Genomic DNA, 25908 nt, shown 5'->3' with positions numbered 1-25908 from the left:
TTGGGGGTGCAGGGAGGTCACAATTTTCAATTTTTTATCTTTACATCCTGACGATTTCCTTACTTCATTATTGAAGGCAAAAGAAAGAGGTCTGTCCTTTTCAGACAGAAGTGGTAAATGTGAGGCTTCCTCTTGAGACTCGAGGCAGACATTCTAATCGAGTACAGCATAATCTTCTCTCCTGTGCTCGATTATCAATGTCTGACTTCACAGCCACTACAGAAGGCACTGCCAGTAGGAATGGCAGGCAAGGCAACACCTGTCTGCTGATGCCACATGGTCCCGTGGGCGGCACCTTCTATGTGACATTTGTATGGCCCTCCTCCACAGTTATTCTGTACAAGTTCTCAGTGGGTTTCTTAGCTCTTTTAAATCGTGTACCTCGAGGATCTGTCATTGTACTTATTTCTGGCTCTCTCCCCCATTGTAGTTGAAGCTCCTGTAGTCTTGGGGTCACCATGTAGCATTTGTATCCCCCCCCTTTGTGCTAAGCACAACTGCATATCCACAGCATCATTCAGCAAACATTAGATCAGGGTTAGCTGACCACATGCAGGAAAGCTCTGTAAGATGTAGGAGGGAAGCCTCCTAGTGGGGTGATGAACAAAGCGAAGAGACCAGTCAGTCCCTCTTCTGCCTAACCAGTTAGCCAGAGGCCTTGTAACTTAAAGCACAGGAAAATAGGACTTACTTGAAGGCACACAAGACGATAACTGGGTCCGCCATTGTGCTGTCTTGAGCTTGGTGATGGAGGTGCCAAGCAGGATCTCTGTCAGGTCCTACCCTTGGTGAATTATGGGAAAGACCATTGCCTAAAAATGCTTGCACGCCAAAGACAGGAGGGTAAGAGCACATTCGGGTCCCAGAACAGTCCTCGGATAAGAGCCATGGGAGGGCCTCACCTGGTTCTGTTTGTCCCGTTTAGTTTCAGAAGAATCGGCGTGACCAGGATGCCACCAAACACAAGCTCATGGAGATCGCCAACTATGTTGATAAGGTGAGACCAGGTGTGCTTTCTGGGGGAGGTAGTGGCACCTGGGACGGTCTGCAGGACAGGAGGTCACACCTCCCTGAAGTCCTGAATTGGGCACCCCCAGCAGGTCCTTGAAGGGGTGCTCAGTGCCATAGCTGCCAGGGAGGGGAGCACGGCAGAACCCTGACTGGAAAGCAACTTCTTTGGGTTGAGGGTTTGGGTTTTGTTGGTTTATATGGGTGTTTGGGGGCTTTGTTTTGCTTTGTTTTAATTTATAAAGTACAAGCATTGACTTCACTCAGTGGCTTTCAGTTATTTTTATGGTTTTCTGATGGAATCTGTAAGAATGAGATCTTATGCCCCTGCCCATGGAGAGGTCAGATGGAAGCAGGCAGCGGTAAACAGCAGCCGGACCCACAGCCCTGTCCCTCTACCTTCCTCACATCTGAAGTGGCTCTTGAGGAACTTCGGGCGAGGAAGAGCCTAATTTAGGAAGGCTTTGAGGATGTGTGTAAGAGTTCCTTCTAGGTGAAAGCCCAGCATTCCTGTGATTTAGGAGGGGTTGAAGTGGGTCAGGCCCAGAAGGTACATAGAACCTTTAAAAGTCAGGGTGCCGTCTGTCTGGAGCCGATATGTGAAATGGTCTGAGGATCCCCTCTTCTGGGAAGACGAGAAATGGCTGTTTCTGTGGGCAGGATTGTTGAGAACATGCACTTAGGAAATTAGCAGAGGTTTGAGCTTCACTAAACAGGACAATCTCAGACCTGGAAGTATTCTATGTAAAAGCAAGTTCCATCCCCAAAGCGCAGAGAAGGAAACATGGCCATGAGCGCTCCTCTTCACAGGCTAACAGTGTGGACTTTAGAAAGTAAACTTTGATGTGCTTTGGTCACGTGCCTCCTCCTTTTGAGGGCTGGAGAAGGGCGGTATCGCTAATTGAACCCAGGGCTTCATGCATGTAAGGCCACTGACCTACAGTCTCAGCCCTTGGGTCACAGGTCTCTCTGAGGCTCTGATAATCATTTCAGGACACAGTAGAACTTGAAGGCTTAAAACTCTTGGCCTGCTAGAAGTTCTGGGTCCCAGCTCGTGGGCTGGAGAGATGGCTCAGCCGTTGACCCATAAAAGTTTTAAACATTCAGGGCTTAAAATGCAAATTTGGTCACTGTGAAGTCATTAAACGGGAAGTTCTCAGCCTTGTACTCCCCCCTCCCCCGTCCTCAACAGCTGTGGAAACAGGCCGCATATAACAGGCTGGCATATAAGAGGTAAAAGTCAAACACTGGCCTTTTCTAGAGGGAAAGATTCTAGGGGCATAGTAGGGGCCTAGATCCAGCTCCTACCTCAGCAGCAATGGCATCTCAATGATCCCACAACCAAACCCTTAACATCTGGAAAATTGTGGTTTTCCCCTGGGAGGGGAGAATACAGGAAGTTGATCATTCTGCCACCTGTGTATCAGCCATTGTCCGGGAGGCCAGGGAGCTGGAGGGCTTGGCTGGCTGGCTTTAGGAATTTTCCTCCTGTACTGGGTGATGAGAACCTACCTCTAGGCACCGATGGAAAATGGAAGTGGTATGTTAATAAACACATCAAACAAACAAACAAACAAACCCAAAACAGCAGCAACCAGAGTGAAAGATGTGGGAAAGAAGGTAGCTAGCTACAGACACCCCCCCCCCCCCCCGCAGGTGCTGGAGGAAGCCCGGCGCCTTGCTGGATGGTCCATGGGTGCCTTGCTGGATGGTCCATGCGTAGATGCCTCTAACTTCCCTCCAGCACTTGAAGTTAATCGCTCCCAGGAGGGTGAGGCACATGGGCGCCTCTGCAACTTACTGAGCCAGCTCCTGGGCTTGAACATTGTGGTACTAAAGCTGGAAGAAAGACACCCATGTGCTGAATCAGGAGCCCAATCCACAGCCTTTTCCCTTAACTAGAAGCAAAGCCAAGTTCACTTCCCTAAAACACTCCTTAGTGAAGCAAATCCAGATGCTTCGGGCTTTCTGTAATGATTGATGTGGCACACGATGCAATCAGGAAGGAGCCCATCTCGGCTGCAGTCCCTTAGGGGCAAGTGAAGGATCGAGATGTGTGTGTGTGTGTGTGTGTGTATAGTGTAGTATAGTATATATAGTATACAGATCATGTGCTATGTGATCCCAGCTCTCCAGCAGCAGATGGTCACAAGGGCCCTGGGGGTATAATCTCAGTTCATCCTGGCTCCAGAGTCTTCCTGCTGAGACATTGGGCAAATTTCTTAACTTCTCTAAGCCCAAGTCCTTGTCTTGTTCATGAAAAGTGCCTGATACACAGTGGTGCCCCAGTTATTATTTTTAGCCGAGGACACCCCCACTTTGATTGATGTAATCTGTCCTCTTGTGGTCTCTGTGTACACGAGAGGTTTTTTTTTCCTTTCCTGTTGTTTTTGGTGTGGTATATAAAGTGCCTGCTAGACGGGCATAAGGAGCTGATGTCCCAGCACCTATGGTGGCATGCGCCTGTAACCGTGTAGCTGGTGGGGGACAGAGACAGGTCCCTCCCTTGCCCTCACAAGCCAGCCAGACTGAATCAATGAGCTCTTTGTTTAGTGAGAGGCCCTGTCTCAAAAATGTGGGGAGAGTAATGGCGGAGGGCCGACACCGACCTTTGGGCTCCACATGTACATGCGTACACACAGAACACAGGTACATATAACACACACAGTCACTGACTCAGTAGCTTCAAGGTCAGATCATTAAAGAACCCCTTGATGGGTGGGCTTTTTTCCCCCTCTCCTTTCTCTTTCTACCTAAGTGTTTTCTAAGGCAAGATGCTCCAGTTTGGGCACCAGAACGCATCTCTCTGAAGATCTCACTTGCTTCTTCCTGGAGCCAGTGGCAGGAGAGTGACCCCAGTGGCAGGAGAGTGACCCTAGTGGCTGTGCTCTGAGCTCTTAGGCTGAGCGCTGAGAGGACCTGGCCCTTCTGTGTCTTGGCAGTTTTACCGATCCCTGAACATCCGAATTGCTCTCGTGGGCTTGGAGGTATGGACGCACGGGGATAAGTGTGAAGTCTCCGAGAACCCGTACTCTACCCTTTGGTCCTTCCTTAGTTGGAGGCGCAAGCTGCTTGCCCAGAAGAGCCACGACAATGCACAGCTCATCACGTAAGTAGACCTTCTCTGGTGGTGTTGCATCAGCTTTGGCTGCAGAAGGGGTACTCTGCCGGCCATGGGGTACAAAGTTCACCCATTCTTTCCCCAGGAGGGAGAATCAGTTATGCAAGAGCTCCCTTACTCCCTGGCTAATTAACCAGGCATTTTTCAGACCCAGCACACCTTGCGAAAATGTTTAAAAAGTCTAAGAATGATAATAGTCCTCTAACGTGTTTCCCACCTGTGTGGGAAAATGAGCTTCACCCACCATCAGCTGAGGCACGTGGCTATCTACTAGGGCAGTGGATGACTCCTGGTCACAGCTGACGGCCGGCCACAAACGTTCTTCTAGAGAATCAGCTGCCCTCCCACTGCAGGGTGCAGATCCCCAGCTCCTCCTCATGCTTCTCCAAACGTCTCAGGGCCGAGTGCCTGGGCAGGGCCAAGGAGCAGACTGTAGGACCCTCATGGGAAGGCTTGGTGGGAGGAAGCGCTGGCCAAGGACTGTGTTGAGTTTTCAACTGCCTCTCGAGAGAACAGAATACAGCCCCTCAAGGGGGATTGCAACACACCAATGTCGGCCTTCCAGGGTAATTTGAGGTGGTCATAGCAAAACTCCCAAAGATAATAAGCTTTTGCTTCTTTCCCTTGAACACAGCCAAGTCAACAGTCATTCCAACTCTGATACCTCAATTTACCCTCTCATAGCAATTGGGATTTTCAATATTTACTTGTCCCTAAAACCCGAGTGGTCACTTGAGGACCGTCCACTCACTGAGCGAGTCTTTGTTTACTGAGACATTTGGCCTGAACTTTAGAACACCTTGAAATTGTTTACAGTAGGCTTCTCCAGAACTGAGTGTTAGTTTGTAAAATAACAAGAGGGGCTTCATTCACTATTTAGTGAATCTAGGAAGCAGACATCCATGTATTCCTCCTTGCCTGCTCTGCTTGGGTGCAACAGAGGGAAGGATATGTTAAACTGGGGGGTGGGGGGGACCGAAGCTGGCTGCTGACATGTTAGGACCGTCATTGAAGAGCAGAGGCGGAAGCAGCTCAGGCCCTGCCCCAGCTGTGGTTTGTGAGGCTCCCAGAGAGATGCAGCTGTTTCCTTGGCCCATGTGTGATTTGAGGATTGAAACATCAACTCCACAGCTGCTTCCCAACTTCCCAACTTTTGCCCCTATGATGCATGCCACCAGTGTCCTGGGCCCCTGGTCACCGGTGGACGTGAACATGATTCACTGGGGGCACCACAGCCTGTGCCCCACCCTTTCCCTGTATTCCTGCCTCTGACCCCTCTTTGTGTATCAGGAATGGGGCACAGCTTGTCAGGCCCTGCCTTCTTCCTTTGGGAGTCTTTGGGCACATTGTGAGGGCAAAGTGACCTTTCTTCTGCGCTACTGAGGGAGTGACTGAGAGGAAATAAGAGGTGTGGTACCCTAAGAGTTGTCCAGTTGGCTGGTTACCAGACTCGCCCCTTTGGGAATAATCTGGGAATGTCAATGGGGTCCGTGTACAGCGGGGCAGCCTGTCCCAGGGGAACAACTCTCTCAGCCCTCACCTGAATTACCTACTTTTTTCCTTCCTGCAGGGGAAGGTCCTTTCAAGGTACTACCATTGGCCTGGCCCCACTCATGGCGATGTGTTCCGTGTACCAGTCTGGAGGTGTCAGCATGGTGAGTCTCAGACCATACACTGGTACTGCCCACGGGGACAGTGACTCTCAAGACAGGAGTCCAGCTTTGGAAAAACCAACATAAAGCACATTAAAACAAGAAAATGTTTCCAATGAAGTTACTAGGTCCCAAGGATGCTAACCTGTCATTCATCCTAGATTATATTGGTTTTTAAGCAATTGTAAAAACAGACCTCTAGTTCTCGCATGTACTGTTCCATACCAGGGACTGGAGGAGTGAGAGAGGGTACCCAGGGAAGAGGACAGAGGCAGAAGTATTTCTAGTCCGGGCCTCGAGTCCTCGGGTATTGCGTTGTGAAATGAACACCTGTCTCAAGAGTCACAGTTAGGAAATTTCCGTCTTTTGAAATTCTGACTCAGCGAGAGTAGGGGTTTTGTTTTGCTTGTTTGACTATATAGCTGTGGTTGGCCTGGAAGTCACTGGGTAGACCAGGCTGGCCTCAGTCTTGCTATCTTGCTGAGGGTGACCTTGAAGTTCGGTTCTTCCTGATTCCAACTCTAGGTGCTGGGACTAAAGGCCTGCACCACCTTGCCGGGTATAAATACCCTTTTTCGCTGCTTTTGTTCTGGTTGGTTTTTTGAGGTGGACCCACACAGTCTGGGCTCAAATGGTCCTCCTGCCTCAGCCTCTCTATAGGTTTTCATCAGTGCAATAGCTCTACTTACGTTATGCCACAGCTCTGTTCTTTATGGCTTTCTTAAGTTTTTTATTTGTTTTTGTTTTGATGGTTAAGGTCTCACACTGTGCCAGGTTGTGCATGTGGTGCTCTCAGAAAACAGTCAACCAAGTGTCACTACTGCTTAACTCAGGTTGCTGTTCCAGGGCTGCATCAGCAGGGCATTCACGGTCTGCAACTTAAAAGAACACAGGAAACACAGTCTTTTGAGCATGTGATTTCCTGGTGAAGACAGTGGCTTTAGACTCATTAATAGCAAGTTTTAGAAAGAGAGCCAATGTGCTCAACATTAGGGCAATCAGTGGAGAGCTATCAGGCTCAGGTAACAAAAAGGCGAAAAGGCGTGCAAGCCAGGCGGTGATGGCACACGCCTTTAAATCCAGCACTTGGGAGGCAAAAGCAGGAGGATGTCTGAGTTCAAGGCCAGCCTGGTCTACAGAGCACCAGAGAAACCCTGTCTCAAAACAAAACCAAATGGGGACAGGGTATGCAAAGCAGGAATAAAACCCTGACCTTGAATTGAACTCTTCTCTGAACAGGACCACTCCGAGAATGCCATTGGCGTGGCCTCCACGGTGGCCCATGAGATTGGCCACAACTTTGGCATGAGCCATGATTCTGCACATTGCTGTTCTGCCAGTGCAGCCGATGGCGGGTGCATCATGGCAGCTGCCACTGGGTGAGTCAACCAGAAGGGTGATGTTGGGCGGGGAAGAGTGAAGTGAGAGATACTGGGTCGGTGTGACCCAAGTAGTCCTCCTAGATGGCCCCAGTGAAAGTTTTAAACTGTTGATGAAGGCATTTAGATGAAGTGGGCAAATGTGTTGTGGGACACTAAGTTCCTCCAAGCAGGTTGGTGCTGGTTGATCACTAGATTGAGTTAGTTTGTTGTAGTTTTCAGGAATAAAATTGGCCTCAACACACATCTTTTTTTTTTTTTTTTGAGTGCACATGAGAGAGTGTCTTGCCCAAACTGATCTTGAACTTGTGAATGTAAGCACTCTGCCCACCCCGGTCATCCAATGTCTGGGGCTTTAAGTATGTGCTACCACACCCATATGCCCAGTTCTTCAGGGAGTGTCTTAGTTGAGGTTCTCATTGCTGTGAAGAGACACCATGACCATGGCAACTCTTAAGAAACCACCTGATTGGGGTGGCTCAATTACAGTTTCAGAGGTTCAGTCCAATATTTTTATGATGGGAAGCACTGTGGTGTGCCTGTAGACCGTGGAGCTGAGAGTTCTACATCTTTCAGACAACAGGAAGTGGACTGAGAGTTACACTAAGGGAAGCTTGAGCAAAAGAGACCTCAAAGCCCGCCCCCAAAGTGACACGCTTTCTCCAACAAGGCCACACCTCCTAATAGTGACACTCTTTTGGGGGCCTTTTCTTTCAAACCACCAGAGGAAGCTTCATGAGACCCTATTTTGATCAGAACCACAACACTTGGTCCTTCCAAACCATCATGGTCAGTGTTGCTGGATCCCAGGCCACTTTGGGAACTCTGTAGTGTAGAGAACAAGAGGAGAAGGGGGCAGCCACCCATTCCTCAGGGAACCCAGGAAGAATATGAGCAAGGCTGCTGAGTCTGCAGCAGATTCTCTAAGCCATAGCTTCTTCTTATGTCTGTCCTCGGCATACGCCATGGCGTTCTTCAGCATGCCACTACCCAGAAGGCATTGCGGTAGAATTCTTATTCTCTTCCTCCATTCCAAACTACTGGGGTTTGGTTATGCTTTCTAGGGAAAGGTGGTTCAAAGCAGCTTTCTTGTTTGCGGCATTAGTGTTTACTCCCCACTTCTTGGCTGCTGTGGCACCCAAAGGAGGGTGGTGACGTGTGGGCTACAACTCCACGGGCATATTCAAATCCCTTCGAGTTCATCGCGAAGTCCACCCCTTGCTTCGCCAATCCCAATTGTGCTGTGGCCCTCAACCTTCCTAATGCTGCGACCCTTTAATACAGTTCCTCATGTTGTGGAAACCCCCAAACATACAATTATTTTATTGCTACTTTATAATTGTAATGTTGCTACTGTTAGGAATCATAATGTAAGTATCTGACATGCAGGCTATCTGATGTCTGACCCCTAAGGGGTCACGACCTACAGGATGAGGACTGCAGCAGCAGACAAATGGCTGACAGTTGTATTCATTACGACTCTCGTGTGTTTTTAGGTTATTCACACACTGGAGGTTAATGATGAGTAGCAAATCCCTTGGGGCATACTGTCCTACTGGAGGAAGCCTTCAGTGTTAACCTTTCATTGGTGAGAATTAAGGGCAGCCTTACTGGGGTCTCTGTTCAGAGACCCATGTGGTGACATAGCCGTTTTCCCATATTTATAGCTCGTGCTGTGTGTGCAGTTGTGTGATTTTTTTTCCTATCCATGCCTACGATGATTTTAATTTATAAAGCAGGCACGGTAAGAGGTTAAAACCGTGAACTCAAACTAGACCATTTAAAACAGTGACAATAATAGAAGTTACTTCACACTTCGGACTCGTCCATTTCCGGAAGTTTCTATGTAATGTTTTCTGATCACTGTTGACTATGGGTAACCAAAACCATGAACAGCAAAGCAGCAGGTAAGGGACCCGCTGTCCTTTTGGTTTGTTCCCATCGAGCAGGTGACTTGGGAGCTTTTGTACGCACTCTGGTGATGGAGAACACACATTTATGTATTGGCCCAATGGGATTTGCTTGTCTGGAGAACAGAGATCAGCCCTTTAGCCCATGAGTGAATGAAACCCGTGATCTCGGGTTTTCTGGTTCTGGTTTTTGTCGTGAGAAAATAGATATCCACCTGGCATTGAGCTGGCTGGTGTTCTGTTCGGCTCTCTGTATGGAAACCTGTCTTAATGTACTTATTGTCCATTACCTACTGTAGTTCCCTCATGGAAAAGACAGATACTGTTATTCTGTTTCTCAACTGCCATTTTTTCATTTGATAAGAAAAATGTAACCACATGGCATGCTTATCGTTTCGTGATTCAGGATAAAAGAACTCTAAGTTCACGAACAGATGAGTATCCTGGGGCAGAAGGCATGGGTAGGGCTTTTATTTAGGTGGAGTTAGCTTCTGGGGTGGCAGAATGGCGAGCTAATGCCCCCTTGTTCTCACAGGCATCCTTTCCCCAAAGTCTTCAGCTGGTGCAACAGGAGGGAACTGGACAGGTACCTGCAGTCAGGAGGCGGGATGTGTCTCTCGAACATGCCAGATACTCGGACGCTGTACGGAGGCCGGCGGTGTGGCAACGGGTACCTGGAAGACGGCGAAGAGTGTGACTGTGGGGAGGAGGAGGTGAGCGTGGGGGCCGCGTTAGAGGGAGGGGAAGACGGCTAGGAGTGCGACTGTGGGGGGGAGGAGGTGAGCGTGGGGGCCGCACTGTTATCAGAGCTCAGGCCATCGGAAGGACAGCGTGCCAGATCACTTCCTAGTTGCCAGCATTTCCTACACACGGCGACCACAGGCCGTTTGTGTGTAAGATGAAGACAGCCTCCAGGTGGATGATCTCTCTGGCCTCTGCCGCTGTGGGCTGCACAGTCCTATCCAAGATCAGGGCGGAGCCCTTGTGAGCAACTGCTCAGGCCACAGACCTCCGCAGAGGAGCCCCAGGTGGTGTCTTTGGCCCTCCAGCTGCCCCGAGTTTACACAGCCGCATGAGTGCAGGAAGCTCATCGTGAGTGCGGTGAGAAGCCTAAAGACGACAAACTCGCAGTTTAGCCTGGAGAAGAGAAGCGTGGAAAGGGAAGCTGAGGAAGGAGAAGCAGAACTCTTTATGGATGGGTCTTTCCTCCTTCAGAATGAGTGTGGAGCGCACACCCCCTAGCTCTGTCATTTTTATCAGAAACATGTTTCTCTGGAAAAAAAAAAAAAGCAGAACTAGATTGTTTCGCCTCTATTTTTTGAAGGATGAGAAAATGTTAACCCTTGCTTGACGGCTGTTGAACAGTAGGTGATGATTTGGCTGCGATACTTGAGGTGTCAGTATGATCTCTAAGTCGAGGTGTTCTTTTGGTTTTTCTACATGTATTTATTTTGTGTGTGCGCGCACATGCGTGTGCACGTGTAGGTAGGTCAGAGAATAACATCAGAGAGTTGCTTTCCCTTCTCCTTTCACCGTGTGGAGCCCAGGGATCAAACTCAGGCTGTCAGGCTTGGCAGCGAGTGTCTTCACCCACTGGGCCACCTTCTGACCTTGTAACTTTCAGAATGAAGGGACTAGTGAAAGACTGAGAACCATGGACTAAAAGCAAGGATCCGCCCTGGTCCTTCAGCAGAGAGGGAGCTCTGTTAGGAATGGTGCCGATGGGAGGATTTTGTGGGCTCAGTGTGACCTCATAATTACAGGATAATACCTACCCAGAATAGTCCCATCTACCACATAGTCCCATCTAAGCTGTGGTTTCTCCAAGGATGGTGCACCTGTGTCTCTTCTCTGGCAAATGCTCATTACCTTCATGAAGCCCTGCCAAGTGATGTTCTAGGGAGCAGAAAACAGGGCAGGGCAGGCAGGCTAGGGCTGGAGGTGGCAAGGGCGCCCCCTGCTGGACTCTGACTCTTGCCCTGCTGCTGCAGAGGCCTAAAGCTATCTGTTGCCTTCCCAGGAATGTAAAAATCCTTGCTGCAATGCCTCCAACTGCACTCTGAAGGAAGGGGCCGAGTGTGCCCATGGGTCCTGCTGTCACCAGTGTAAGGTAAGTGCCCTCTCCCCCGCCTCGGGCTTTGAGATGACAGGCTAGTAGATGATGATTCTATTTCAGCCTGCATTAAAAGGTCTATATGCAGGGATTGGGAGGGTAGAATCTGTGCTGTTGGTGGCGGGTGCTATTTATTTATTTATTTATTAGGCTCTTTTGGAGGGGGCGCCACCCAGCTCTCGAATAAATACACATGGAGACATTATTATTTATAAATGTCTGACCTTAGCATGGCTTGTTTCTTGCCAGCTTTTCTTCACTAATCTCATCTACCTTTTGCCTTTGGGCATTTACCTTTCTCTGTAATCTGTATATCTTTTCTTTCCTTCTTATTCCATGTCTGGCCGTGTGACTGGGTGGCTGGCTCCTTTTCTTGCTTCTTCATCCTCTCTTCCCAGATTTCTCCTCTGTTTTATTCTCTCTGCCTACCAGCTCCACCTATCCTGTCTCCTACCCAGCTATTGGCCGTTCAGCGCTTTATTAGACCGTCAGGTGTTTTAGACAGGCAATGCAACATAGCTTCATTAAGTTAAATGCAGCATAAAAGAATACAGCACATTTTTGCATCATTAAATAAATGTTCACAGTATAAAAAAAATGTAACACGTCTTAAAATAATATTCCACCACCCTGTGCTTTCATGCTCGGGGCCCTGGGTTCAACCCCAGCATTGTGAGGATGAGAAAGGAGAGAGGGTGTGTGTGTGTGTGTGTGTGTGTGTGTTAGGTATTTGAAACTGAGAATGTCCCTTTAACTAAACCTACTGTTTTTCCACCCTGGACCTCCTTATGTTCAAATCACCACAATAAGTATATACATACATACATACATACATACATACATACATACTATATATGTGTATATATATGCTTTATATAAGATTAAGATATATATCTTTTTATTTTGAAACAAGATCTCGCTAAATTATTCAGGGTGATCTTGAGCTTACTCTGGAGTCCAGTTCTGACATCACCTCCCAGGAGGGATTGTAGGCCTTAGCCACCAGGCCCAGCTAGGCTTCATTTTTATTTGAACACATTAAGAAGAAAATCATGATTTTGATTAACATCAATGGCCGTCTTGGTAGATGTCAAGCACCAGGCTGAGAATTTTACACAGGTTTTTCTGAGTCAAATCTTCATAGAAGGTCTGTGGAGCAAATCTTATTGCCTTCATTTTTAAGAGGAGGAAACCAGGGTCATTAGGACATGGGCGACATGGTCAAGATTCCATCGGGGTGAGAACCAAGTTCTCCCTGACTTTGTAACCCACATTCCTAATATCCATGCAGGAAATAATTTATTACTATTAATGACCACATGGCACTGAATAAGAGAACTTTTTGAATCTAAATCTGATCATTCAAAGAGTTCCAAAATGGAAAAAAATGATAAGTTTTAGTGACAAAATCTGACCCAAATGGATATGAGACTAATTATTGTCTTTATGAAGAAAATATTTCATAAAGTAATTATTTTTATTTCACCTTAATGTTGACCATAAAGCTTATCTTAGGCCTTGCTGGGTTATATAATGCACATATATAGCAGCAAATATATTTATAATTATACACATCTATTCATACAGATCTGTACATATGCATTGTTAGACATATATACACACACACACACATACACACACTATTAATGATATTTGTACCTCTGAGTTCTCTTATTAACCTAAAATCTGAACTCTAGAGAAGTTTAAGAGCTGAGCTGCAGCCTGTCCTGCCCTCAGATTGCCGAGTGCACTTTGTGTAGTTGAGTGTGTGTATGCACTTCTGCCTCTTTGCGCTGACCTTCCTCACACAGGCCCAGCAGCAGAGGGGCCTGCCTACTTTTTCTCCCAAGAAGAGCTGCTGGGTAGCATGGTCTCCTGGGATCAAGGGAGGGCTTTGCTCTGAGTCACAGGTGTCCCTGCCTGGCCCAGGGGGACGTGGACATCCTCTGTTTGACCTGGCAGCCCCAGAGAGGCTGTGCTGGTTGAGTCCTTCAAATCTCAGATGAAGGCTGGAGAAGAAGCATGAAGTGACCTTTTACCCAGCTCCCAGATGTCAGATGGAGCCTCACAAAGGCTTCCTTGACTTCCAGCCCTGGCTGTGTGAATTCGGGCACTTCACCAACCATCTGAGGTCTCAGCTGTCTGTCTGCAGACCAGCATGAGTACTAGACAGACTGTCGGGGGAAGCCGAAGTCGAAGCTTTTAAATTGGTTTTTATTGTTTTCCCAAATGTGCTGTTGTTCGGTTCTTTAATCTGCAGCATATGTCGATAAGTAGCTGTATCTGTTTCACGGATATTGTGAGGTCAGATGACCTAAGTGTTTGGACAGCACTCAGCCTCACGCTTGGCCTAGCAGCGGGGAGGTATTGCTGATGAGGAGTTTGGAGTCGCAAGCTTAGTGTGGCGAGACATGTCTCGGTACTCCAGAGGCTAAGGCAGGAGGATTGCTATAATTTCAAGGCCAGTCTGTGCTCAGTAATGAGTTTGAGGCTAGTTTCAGGAACAAAACACAAATGCTGTAAATTGAAAATTTACACAAATGCCAGTTGTCTGTGTGTGGGTATGTGCGTGTGTGCGTGAGCATATGTGCACATATCAGGGCGCAGATCTGCCACATACCACGAGACTTTGAGCATTGTGTTTCACTTCTTTATATAGGACTGCCCCTCAAACTAAATGAGGTCCCAGTGACACTTAGGTGAAGCTGTATAAAGGTAGCCATGATTGCCCAGGCACGAAATAAACTATAAATTGTTACATACATATTATTTCTCGCCTGCTTCCTAAGACCTCTGTGAAAAGTTAGTGAGCTGCGTTTGTCTTTGTGGGTACAATTTGAAGGTGCTCAGCCACTGTTCCTATCAGAAGGCCAATGGCTAATGAAGCCATGTGCTCAGAGGTGCTGTGATATCAAGGTAATGGAAAATTGTGATCCGCGGATGAGAGGCTAATGAGCTCTTGGCTGAAAGGGTTGAGGGACAGGGAAGATATGACTGCTTTGCTCTTCTTGTTCTTCACCTCAGCTGGTGGCTCCTGGTACCCCCGTGTCGCGAGCAGGTGCGGCAGTGTGACCTCCCCGAGTTCTGCACTGGCAAGTCTCCCCACTGCCCCACCAACTTCTACCAGATGGACGGCACCCCTTGTGAGGGCGGCCAGGCCTACTGCTACAACGGCATGTGCCTGACTTACCAGGAGCAGTGCCAGCAGCTTTGGGGACCTGGTAAGGACCATGTTGTCTTTCACCCACCGCTTCTGAGCCTGTCTTCCCCCTGCCCACTTAGCGTGGCCTAGAACCTTGGCTTCAGAGCATCTTCAAATGCCACCTCTCCTCTTCTTAGCTCAAGGGAGACATCCAGGGGAAGTCAGGTGACAGTATTCTTCCTAGTCCCTCAAGGCTTTTAGTTTTAACAGGGTATTGGATAGCAGTACCCTCCCATACCCACACCAATGAAGTGGAAACGGAGAGTAAAAGAAAATGCAAAAGACCCTTAAGCTACAAAAGATGCTTAACCTCAGCCATATTGAAGGAAAATAAATTGTAGCTACCGTTAAATGGAGTTTTTCATGTATCAGATCACAAAGACAGCAAGTGATATAATAATAGCAACACCTATCATAATACAGTATTGTGGAGGGTATGAGGAAACAGACCCCTGGAGAAAGCAGTTTAGAGTAGCAGAACTTTTAATGCATTTACTGGTTCCATTAGTTATATTAGGCTTAATTTTTTCCACTCACCCTTTTTTTCTAAAAAGTTTTTACATGGCGTGGCATATATGAGGATATAAAAATAGACATATACAGTAAACATTTATTGATAATAAATCATAAGGGAATTTATCATAAAATAATTTCTCACATATATATATATATAGTTTTGCCAGTGCAAATTTACACTTTAATCAATGAGTGTCCTTGTTTGCTTTTTATATAAAGAATTAAATCTTGGCTAAATAGTTGATGGTACGGGTCGTAGAGGGTCTTCAGCACTTCTTAGAGTTGATTGACATCATGATTTTACCATTGTCAGTGGTAGGAACACCAGCTCACATCAATATGTGGGACAAAAATTACAGAAATAAGTCTATGGTCTTAACAGAAATTGTTGGAAGTTCTGTTTTAACCCCAAATCATGATTCATTTAGTAATTTTTATTTTTAGTTTTTGAGATATGGTCTCAAAGTGTATTGATTGCCTGCTGGCCTAAAATGCACTGTGTAGTCCAGGCTGGCCTTCAACTCACAGAGATCCACCTGCCTCTGCCTCTCAAAAGTGCTGGGATTAAAGGCGTGCACCACACTCGGCTAGGATTATTGTTTGATTACTTGTTTGTTGTTGTTGTTGTTGTTTTTAAAGAAACTCAAGTCTGCAACTCAAGCAGCAGTTTGACAAATCAAACCATCTAACAAAATGCAAACATTAATCTGGTGCTTAACTGCTGAGGTAGAATAGTAGGGAAAACGTTAAGACTTTGTTTTCCTTGATTAACCCGCTGCACAAGAGACAGCAAGCCAACAGTACAAACAACCATTCATAATATAAAGTAGCCTCACATCTGAGCTGAGGGATTTCAGTGCCATTCATTGGCTGTGTGCAAAGTGTGCAAGTGTGTTGAGAACCATAGATGCCGTGAAGTCACATGATGTAGTATGGGTGAGCTCTGCCAGAAACACCTTGGATTCATTACACACTCTGTTTTTAATTAATTTGTGGTCACATTCAGAAACTCGTTACTGTTGCCCATTTTCTGAGCCTGTCTCCCAGGATCCAGGTATGGGACCCCACCCGCCACCATTTCCAGGAGCTGGGAATTAACAGGACTTAGAAGCAGCCTCCGGTTGTACTTGGGGATGGGTGTGAAGATGTTTTCAAAGATGTCTATTGCACTGTTGCCAGTTGTAGCAACAGTGTCCTAGGTGCCCTGTAGTACCAGCCAATTAAAAGTAGCCCAGTTGAGTCATGCAATGAATGCCATGCTGCTGAGTTCCGTGTCCTGAATATGATCAACCCCTGCAACAAACTGAGTCACACACAAAATGCAGAACAGAAAGAGAGAAGATGTTTCCACTCTTTGTTGCGTTCTCTCGAGAAGATGCCCCAGAATTGAATATAAGGGATGCAGAAGATAAAGAAGATAGCCAGGTGGTGGTGGTGCACGCCTTTAATCCCAGCACTCAGGCAGAGACAGGTGGATCTCTGTGAGTTTGAGGCCAGCCTGGTCTACAAGAGCTAGTTCCAGGACAGGCCCCAAAGCTACAGAGAAACCCTGTCTCAAAAAAAAAAATTCTTTTTTCTTGAAAGCACACAGCTAAAGATTGTTGGTTTTCTATGATACAGGAGAGAGAAAACAGGGCAAATTATAAAGAAAAAAATTCCAAAGATATGGTTTAGCTCTATAATGTTTTGGACATGAATTATTTATCTTTTGAAGGCCAGAAATAGGACAACCCTTCTTCCTTAGCAAGCAAGATAAGCATGCAACTACCACAGGTACACGTCTTCAATGAAGTTAAAACCAATCTAAAATAATTTGCCTGAAGTAGTCTTGATGAATATGGAAGTGTCCTGTTGCCTGAGGCTAGCCCTGCCGCTGGGCACCTCTGGCAGGCTTACTCACTGACAGGCGTTTCTTGCACACCTAGGAGCCCGGCCTGCCCTCGATCTCTGCTTTGAACGGGTGAATGCAGCTGGAGACACCTACGGAAACTGTGGCAAGGGCTTGAATGGCAAATACAGGAAGTGCAGCCCCAGGTGAGGACCATGGGAGAAAGAGTGACCAAGTGATCCCAGCTCTGGCCTCTTCATTCCCACCTGGCTTGGTGTGGCTGGCCCTCAGCTAGCTTTTAAACAAGCCAGTGAAAGCCTGTATCTGTTCTCTCTCTGTTGTTTGATAATGCATGGTTCAGTTGGTCCTAAGGAAGTAATAAAGAAGTGTGTGTAGCATTGCTTCCTAGGATGTTGACCAAGGTTGCTTTGGGGACTCTCTTAGAGCAGGGCAGGATGGCTGGATGTGGTGGCACAGGCCTTTAATCCCAGTATTCAGAGGCAGGTGTGGGCAAATCTCTGTGAGTTTGAGGCCAGCTTAGTCTACAGAGCAAGTTCCAGGACACCCAGAGCTATTGTACAGAGAAACCCTGTCTCAAAAAAAGGGGGTGGGGTCAGGGTAGAAGATGGCCCTTTTGGGCCATTTTTTGCAGAGTGCTAAGATTATGGCCTATTCTTTGATGCATCTCTGATTCATTCATCCCAGACTCATTTTTCACCTACTCACCTTCCCACTGCTTTTGCAGATTTACCACAGGCAAGCTGTATATTGAGTGTCTAGCGCAACAGTTCCCACCTTCCTAATGCTGCGACCTTTTCATAGTTCTTCGTGTTGTGGTGACCCCAACCGGAAAATTATTGTTGCGACTTCATAACTGTAGCTTTGTGACTGTTGTGAGCTGTAACGTAAATATCTGTTTTCTGATGGTCTTAGGTGACGCCTGGGAAAGGTGTCAGGCAAGGGTCATCCGACCCCCAAAGGGGTCACGACCGACCCACAGGTTAAAAAACCCTAGTCTAGAGCATTATGATAATCAATGTGATAGTAATGGCTTGGGGCGGTTTCCCCAAGAAGTTCTTTGGTTGAGTTGTGTAGCAGATACCTACATGGACAGGGTGAAGGGTCACACTGGTGTGTAAAGAAGTGTTTTATGTAGAGAGGTTAGAGAAAAATTGACAGTTGACAAGCCGATAAATACAGTAAGCTGCAATTTGTGGGGAATAGAGGAGAGAGGCCATGAGAAATGAGCGTGGCTAGAGGAAGTGGGGTGGATCCTGAGAGACTTAAAGGGGAAGTGGGATGAATCCTGAGAGACTTAAAGGCATTGCTGGAGGAGTTTGGTCTCCTCCCATGGACGGAGCAGTCAGGGGTCTCTGTGTCTGGCTGGTCAGGATAGAAAGGAGTTAGTAACACGCATGGGTCAGGGAAACTGTATAGGAGGGATGATTGACAGGGAGGGAAATGCTCAACCCCAGGAGCAATGAAGCAATGAAGTCAGAGGGAGACCCAGCTCCTCGCTGGAGTGTCTGGGTGAGTGGTTGGGTGATGAGCATAAGGTGGCAGCCTTGACTCATGCCGTGAAGTTATCCTTGAAGCTAGGGCATCTTAAGTTCCGTTCTTGGCCTCGGTCTGAGAGACAAGGAGCCTGCCCCCTCTCTTGGTCTTCCTCGGGTCTCTAAGCTGGTCCTTTGCCCTACTCCACAGAACGCTGAAGCTCTGCATCCCCAGCTCCTCCCTAGTCTTTGATACTGTCTTCTCTCCCCACCAGGGATGCCAAGTGTGGGAAGATCCAGTGTCAGAGCACCCAGGCCCGGCCCCTGGAATCCAATGCTGTGTCGATTGACACCACCATCACCTTGAATGGGAGGCGGATCCACTGTCGGGGCACCCATGTCTACCGGGGTCCTGAGGAGGAGGAAGGGGAAGGTGACATGCTGGACCCAGGCCTGGTGATGACTGGGACCAAGTGTGGTCACAACCACGTGAGTCCCTGCCCCAGCCTCCCTCCCTCAGAAACCGAGATAGAGACAGAAATTGACAAGTGTGGGCTCTGGAGGAAGGCACTCGGCTCCCAGAGTAATAGCATCCCACCCACAGGTTCCCGTCTAGAGGCGCTCACCCATAGACTATGGATTAGGCATGTAAATGAACTCGCCACTGTCATCTGTATCATTAGCCATCACATGAAGCAGAAGTAGTCTAAGGGCCAGGGAAACCAAGGAAAATAATGCCTCCCATCTCCTATATAGTTGTGTTAGTGAAGTTATAAAAACAAAGGATCCCCATGGTCCGATGCTCAGCACAGAGTAAGCTTCTGCCACAATCATTATTTTCAGGCATAAGGCTAGAATTAGTTCACGTTCATTTTTGGATAGCAGATAATCAAGATAATACCAGACTGTAAACATGTCCTAATTGTTGAATGTAACATTTTAGCAGTGTTTGCTGTCTTCCCCAATCACAAAGGTGATGGCAGAATTCAATTATGCGCTGTCCTGCCTTTTGAGGCTCATTGTGTTTACCACTATAATATATCAGTTGAAGAGTTACCTTTTGGGCTTCCTATTTCATCCCCAGTACAGGACTCCCACTTTCCAAGCCTTCCCCATATCCCTGTGGCTCTACTGATGGCTGCTCTCCCTTTCTGCAGATCTGCTTCGAAGGACAGTGCAGGAACACCTCCTTCTTTGAGACTGAAGGCTGTGGGAAAAAGTGTAATGGTCACGGGGTATGTGTGCAGAAGCCTGGGTTCCTGGGTGCTGGTGTCCCAGGGGTGTGCCCTGTGGGAGGTCACCGCTCTCCTAGGTGCTGAACCGTCTATGGCCCCTCACTCTAGGTCTGCAACAACAACAAGAATTGTCACTGCTTCGCTGGCTGGGCTCCACCATTCTGTAACACCCCAGGAGATGGCGGTAGCATTGACAGTGGTCCTTTGCCCCCCAAGAGTAAGTGAGAGCAATGGAGACCATGGAGATGGGTGGTTGATGGTCAGGAGCCACCAGCCTATTGACATTGCAGTATGGCATTGTTGTCTACAAATGTGTTGGGCTGGAGTCATAGGTATAGTGGAATATATGGGACCTGTCAGCCATAGGCTGGATTTGCCTGTTGCAGAGTTCAAGTTAAGTTGGCTTCACTCTCTTGATTCTCCAGGGAGGCGCCAAGAAAAAGAGACTGAGTTGGAGAAAGTCAGATGCTCCTTCACAGCTTGGGCTTAGCTGCCTTTCTGTCCTTTTACTGCTAGGAGAGGAAGAGAGATCAAGAGAGACCCTAGGTCATGGGTTAGTCACATATATTTGCCTGACTAACTAGTAACTAGTCCTTTTAGGGGCACTTGAAATTATCACAGTCCTGGGGTGCATTGTATTGGGTTATTCTGCCTTCTACTAAACAAAGGCTAAGACATGGGAAAGCAGAGAAGTTTTAAGTTTTATAGTTCTTAGGGGAAGTCTGGGGAAGCCTCTACTCCTGTGACTTCTAAACTTGGTCTTCGAATAATTGCAAAAGTAGTTTGAAAAATTACAAAGCTAAAACCTGAGTGTGTGGTAGTTCCCACCCGTAATCCCGGCACTCAAGAGGTTGAGGCAGGAGAATTGCTGCAATTGTGAGGTCAATCTGTGCTGCACACTGAGTCCCTAGGATACACAGTGAGACCCTGTCTTAAAAGACAAAAAAAATAACAAGTAAAATAGAGTAAAATCAAGTTTTATTGACACAAGTGTACTTTGTGTATTTAAACGTAATTCGTGGAACTGTTGAGGTGACTTTGGAACCGACTATGAGGTTGAGGGTCTAATCCCAAGGTGTCTGATCTAGTATTTTCTGGTCACTGGTCTGCATCCAGGAAAATTGTGATGCAGGCTGACTTTATGAAAATCTATTAACTGGAAACTAATGACAGAGTTGGAACTGCTTTGGAGAGTTTCTGTGCCATTGAAAGAAATGACTGTGGAGTTTTTTTAAAAGAAAAGTCAGTGGGCTTGACTCTTTAAGCTAGTATTAGTGCCCCAATAGTATATGATGTATGTGTATTTAAAATAAGTTGCACAAATGAAATGGAAATCAGTTATCTGAGGAAGAATCAAGGCTGTATCGTTTTACCAGGACAGCCTCTAATCCTCTGGCTTGTGCTCTCTTCTGGCAGGTGTGGGCCCCGTGATAGCCGGGGTGTTTTCGGCCTTCTTCATGCTGGCTGTCCTCGTATTGTTATGCCACTGCTATAGACAGAGCCACAAACTGGGCAAGCCGTCGGCCCTCCCTTTCAAGCTAAGGCAGCAGTTCAGGTGGGATGGGCCCTATGCCCGCAAGGATTTGGGGGTCCCTTCTAGACCTCAGAACCCTTGTGGAAGAGTTGGTGGGTTGGTGGTGATGGGTCTAATTCTGGGGAGATGAATACAGGGGACATGCCACCTTCATTCCTTCTGTCCTGCTCTGTCACCATGGCAGACATTGTTAGGTAATGGCTGTGAGTGATTTCTACTGAGTGTGGTCATCACTTGTGGATTCTTCTCAATAGAAAGTACCCAGCCCATTCAAACTGGGGTATGACATAAAATCTCCTGGCCTTCCTCCACCTGGTTAATGTGTACTCATTTTTTAAAGAGCAGAAAACTGATGGACAGAGAAGGGATGGAAAATTAAAGGCCGTCACAGGAATAGCTAGACATTAACCCGAGAAGACAAATAATTAATTCGTTTAGATATTGATGGAGCAGATTCTCAAGAGTCCTGTTAAATGTCCTTTGCTGGAAGGGATTTTTTTTTCTGTCCTGACACCTTCTGGATTCATGCCTGGGGCAGGGATTTGCATGGGGGTGGGGTTCAGTAATGACCAATGAATTTCTGTTTCCTTACTGAGGAGTGGGGACAAAGCCGATCCCTTCCTTGAGCTTCTCCCCTGGCCATGTGTGTACCTATTTATTATTTAGCAGATAGGTTTGAGAGGGTCATCCTACTCTCTCCAGAGGAGGGTTCATTAGGTTTGTCAGTTGGCCTGGGCCAGAGGAGCTCAGTCCACACACAGCCCTGACTGTCTCCCTCCTCCCTGTCCCCTTCTCTTTGTTTCCAGTTGTCCCTTCAGAGTATCTCAGAGTGGTGGAACTGGCCATGCCAACCCAACTTTCAAGCTGCAGACTCCCCAGGGCAAGCGAAAGGTAAAGGTTTTGCACCACTGAACTTGATTGGTTTCCTTTGATCTCTGTCAGTCTTTCTAAGAGTTCACGGGTGTCCATGGGATTGGTAATGAAAGCTGTTTTATTGGTCTGGGAGACATATCAGTTGGTTCTGAAGCCTGCCATCTGATGGGCTGAATAGGTCAGTGTGTCTGTCCTGCCTTTCAATGAGACTCTGGTCACCTCATTGAAACACACGCATAGAGAGGCTGCCTTATCTCAGCTGTCCCTTGTCTCTCCCATACAGGTGGCCAACACCCCCGAAACTCTCCGAAAGCCCTCCCATCCTCCGCCCCGGCCCCCTCCAGACTACTTGAGTGTTGAATCCCCACCTGCACCATTGCCAGTACACCTGAACCAGGCTACCAGGAACTCCCCAGAAACTAGGGCTCAGGTAGAAAGAAAGGAGTCCACCAGGAGGCCTCCCCCAAGCCGGCCCATGCCCCCTGCACCTAACTGCCTCCTGTCCCAGGTAAGTGAGTTCTCAGCATCCTTGGGCTGGGGACATTGTCCATAGCAGGGCGCCTGCAATGAGGGACACTGGAGTCTGTGGTGATGTACTGGTTGGATTTGACCAGCTTTTCTTTGTACTGATGAATCAGATGGATTCCAGAAGTTCAGCAGTAAAAGGAAGAAGTATGTTCCTTGCACAGTCCCTAAACCACATGATGCCTTTTTCCTATTTGATTTCCACCCACTTTGTACCCCGAATTAGCTTCTTTCAGTTCCCTGAGCTCTTGCCCCCTCCAGATCATCACAGATGCTGTTTTGACTCATACGTACCCACATCCCTTTGCTTGGCCAGCTCCTATTCATCCTCAGCTGTGACTGTAGACACTCCTCCTGAGGGGGCTTCTCTAACCTTGTAAGGCTCAGCTTCGTGCCCTGCGCCTCTCTCATCGTACCCATCACTACAAAGTGTACCCACCAGTTAGCTCCCATCCCCAAAGAGCCTCACTAAAGGGTGCACCCTGATGCCTTGCTTATCTGAGGGGGCTCTCTGGGAGGTGGCAGGTCTAGACTGGGCCCCTCCTCTGTAGCTGGTACTCACAACTTGGAACCCTCACCCCGTGGCTTGTTTGCTTAGCAGGTCTACTCTGGTCTAAGTGCCTCAGTGGAGACATGGGTGTTTCTTGGGCAGTGGCCCAGTGTGGTGGCTTCTAGAACTGTCTGTGTGTTTGGTGTTAGGGGACTCCTTTCTTTTGACATGGTCCAAAGGCATCCCCAGGGCTGGGCTTCTCTGATCACAGCAATCATAGGGGCAGTGAGGGTTTGATATGGTCCCTATGGCATGGTTCCATGAGGGTTTTGTATGGTCCCTAGGGCATGGGGCGGTGAGACTTTGGCAGAGCTGAGGGTGTCAGGTTGGGTTCTGTGCTGTGAAGCTGCTGCTCCTAAGTTCCTGTGGTGGGGGGGGCAGGGCTGTGATCTACAGATCCATGTAGGGGAGAGATTGACTTGATGCATCTCAAACTAAGCACACCCAGACTCAGGCCTACCTAATCACTTTAAACACAACTCCATGACATCGAGATATGCATGCCCCTAAATGGGCCTGCTCTGATTATATTTTGTAAATTATGACCTTAAACTGAGCATGCTCATGAATGCGAATGGACTCTTTGGATAAAGTTGCCTTGCTGACTGTGGAGGGAGCGTAGTTTAGCGAACCCTCACCATGCTCTCCTCGCTTGCAGCAGGTTATTGGCCTCTGCTCTGTTAAGTCTGGGCTCTGCTTCTTCACTCACCAAGAGTCGGGTTATGGCATCAGACTGGCTGATTTGGGAGGCCCAGTGCTGGGAGACCCAGGGCAGACCTTCTGTAAGGCTCCCATGCAGATAACAACCACCAAGGGCTCACTTTGCAGTTTCCCAATTAGGACCTGACACCCACGCCCCACTGTCTTTCCCTGAAAGGCCTGAGTTCTCTGGCACAGTCTAGGTTCCCTCAGAAAGGGTAGAACTGAAGTGTGTGACGTTTTGGTCTCAGACATTTTTGACTTCTCTAACTTCACTTTTTGCTCCGAGAAGTCATTCTTGAGCGGAAACCAACTCTGCAATGTGTCTGCTTCCTGTACACCTACCCCATGCCTAGTTTGGAGTTCACTAGCGCCCCTCACAGGCAGGCTAAGGAACTGTCTTTTCTCAAATCTCATCAGCTTGGGGGCAGGCTATAGCTGCCCCTTAAAGCATTTGTTTAAAGAAATTGAGTAGTAGGGTTGGAGAAGTGGCTTGTGGTTAAGAGCACTTGCTGCTCTTGTCGAGGACCTGAGTTCAGTTCTCAGCACCCACATCACTGAGTTCCAAGGGATCTTCTGGATTTTATGGGCACCTGAACACACAGGGCACAAGCTCACACATACACATAATCAAAAATAATACAAATAGCCAGGTATGGTGGTGCACGCCTTTAACTCCAGCACTTGGAAGGCCAAGACAGGTGGATTGCTGTGAGTTCCAGGCCAACCTGATCTACACAATGAGTTACAGGACAGCCGGGGCTGTGTAGAAAGATCCTGACTCAAAACAACAATGATAATAATTATTTATAGTTAAAAAAAATTGAGTAACACAGAAACGTGTATTTATTTTTAGGACATTTGAATAACTCACTCATTTATGTACTTGTTGAGTTGAAGGCTTCCTGAATATCAACTGCCCAGGAAGCCTACAACAGCCCCATGAACTCGACAGAAAAGGTGCCCTGCCCCGCCTGCACTTTAGTCCTAGTCCACAGGTGGCTAGAGAGAGACAATACAAGCCTGACAAATTACTTGGATTGGTAGGAAGAAAGTCTATAGGAAGAAAGAAATGGATTAAAATAAAATGACTTGGGGTGCCACATGCTAGATAGAGATATGGCTGGGTAATTAGAAGGGAAATTTTGCCATATTGAGAAGGTGAAAAATAATCATCATGCCATGTATGGACAAAATAAAAAATAATACAAACCAAAACCATGATGTCTTAAAGTTTTAATTTGTCTAGGTGCTGCTTGTGGGTGGGTGTGTGCACATGCTTCTCCCCCCTCTCTCTCTCCCACGCATGCACGCATACACACACCACTGTCTCACACACACACACACACTCACACACATACTGTCTCTCTGTGTCTCTCTGTCTCTCTCTCTCTCTCTCTCTCACACACACACACACACACACACGCTCTCTCTCTGTCTCTCTCTGTCCCTCTCTCTCACACACACATTCACACATACTCTCTTACACACATAAACTCTCTCTGTCTCTCTTTGTCTCTCTCTGTCTCTCTCTCTCTCTCTCTCTCTCTCTCACACACACACACACACACACACACACACACACCATTCTTTCTGTTTTCCTGGACCACACCCCCCCACTGAGATCCCATCCCAGGGTAGCCCTCTCTCTGTTGTCACTTTGCTCTGGCCCCTTCCTGGCTGGCTGCTGTTTACTTCTGTTGGCCTTAGGCAGGGACCCTGGCAGTCTGTTTTGTATACACTCCTCTGCCAGGTCCATTTCAGCTTCTATTGCAGCTGACTGTCCTGTTAGCCCATACCCACCTGCTTCGTTCTTTGTGCCTGCTGGAGCCCGTGTCCCTAGATACTTTTACATTTTTTCTCTCACTGTGGAAACTTCAGAAGTTTCTAGATTCTCTGGTGTTAGAAACAGTGGACAGGGAACGTTCTTGCAGATAAGCCTGGTGCACCTATACAAACAGTCTCTAACATGGCCACCAGGAAGTGTCACACTGGAAATGACCATTTCCATTTATTTATTTATTTATTTATTTATTCATTTATTCATTTATTTATTTATTTATACTTTTATTTAATTATTTATTTTAGTTTTGAGACAGGGTCTCCCTGTATAGCCCTGGCAGGCCCGGAACTTACTATGTCGAGTAGGTTGGCCTTGAATTCACCAAAATCCACCTGCATCTACCTCCTGAGTGCTGGACTTAAAAGTGTGCACACCATGCCATACCCCATCTCTAATTTTAATAGATATAGCCAACCTTTTTTCAAAA

The 25908-nt window shown here is 47.4% G+C and overlaps 1 protein-coding gene across 2 annotated transcripts in view; it reads left to right on the top strand.

Moving 5' to 3' along the window:
* Adam19 (ADAM metallopeptidase domain 19) overlaps positions 1-25908 on the top strand; it is a 94108-nt gene that overhangs the window by 63149 nt on the left and 5051 nt on the right. The window contains exons 1-10 of one of the 2 annotated variants that reach the window (XM_087910700.1): positions 9645-9783; positions 11091-11180; positions 14208-14404; positions 16827-16935; positions 18498-18711; positions 19380-19457; positions 19566-19674; positions 20874-21012; positions 21798-21882; positions 22148-22372. In XM_087910700.1, coding sequence (XP_087766826.1) covers positions 11155-11180; positions 14208-14404; positions 16827-16935; positions 18498-18711; positions 19380-19457; positions 19566-19674; positions 20874-21012; positions 21798-21882; positions 22148-22372 — 1182 coding nt within the window. In that variant the 5' untranslated portion in view covers positions 9645-9783; positions 11091-11154. Of the gene's footprint in view, positions 1-925; positions 998-3950; positions 4118-5699; positions 5785-7020; positions 7161-9605; positions 9784-11090; positions 11181-14207; positions 14405-16826; positions 16936-18497; positions 18712-19379; positions 19458-19565; positions 19675-20873; positions 21013-21797; positions 21883-22147; positions 22373-25908 lie in introns of those variants that run through there. The other variant, XM_048435948.3, reaches the window with a different exon arrangement.

This window comes from Myodes glareolus, chromosome 9, assembly GCF_982192425.1.
Source record: "Myodes glareolus chromosome 9, mMyoGla1.1, whole genome shotgun sequence".
Lineage (NCBI taxonomy): Eukaryota > Metazoa > Chordata > Mammalia > Rodentia > Cricetidae > Myodes > Myodes glareolus.
The sequence above is the reverse complement of the archived record's forward strand: the minus strand, read 5'-3'. Positions and strand labels throughout refer to the sequence as shown.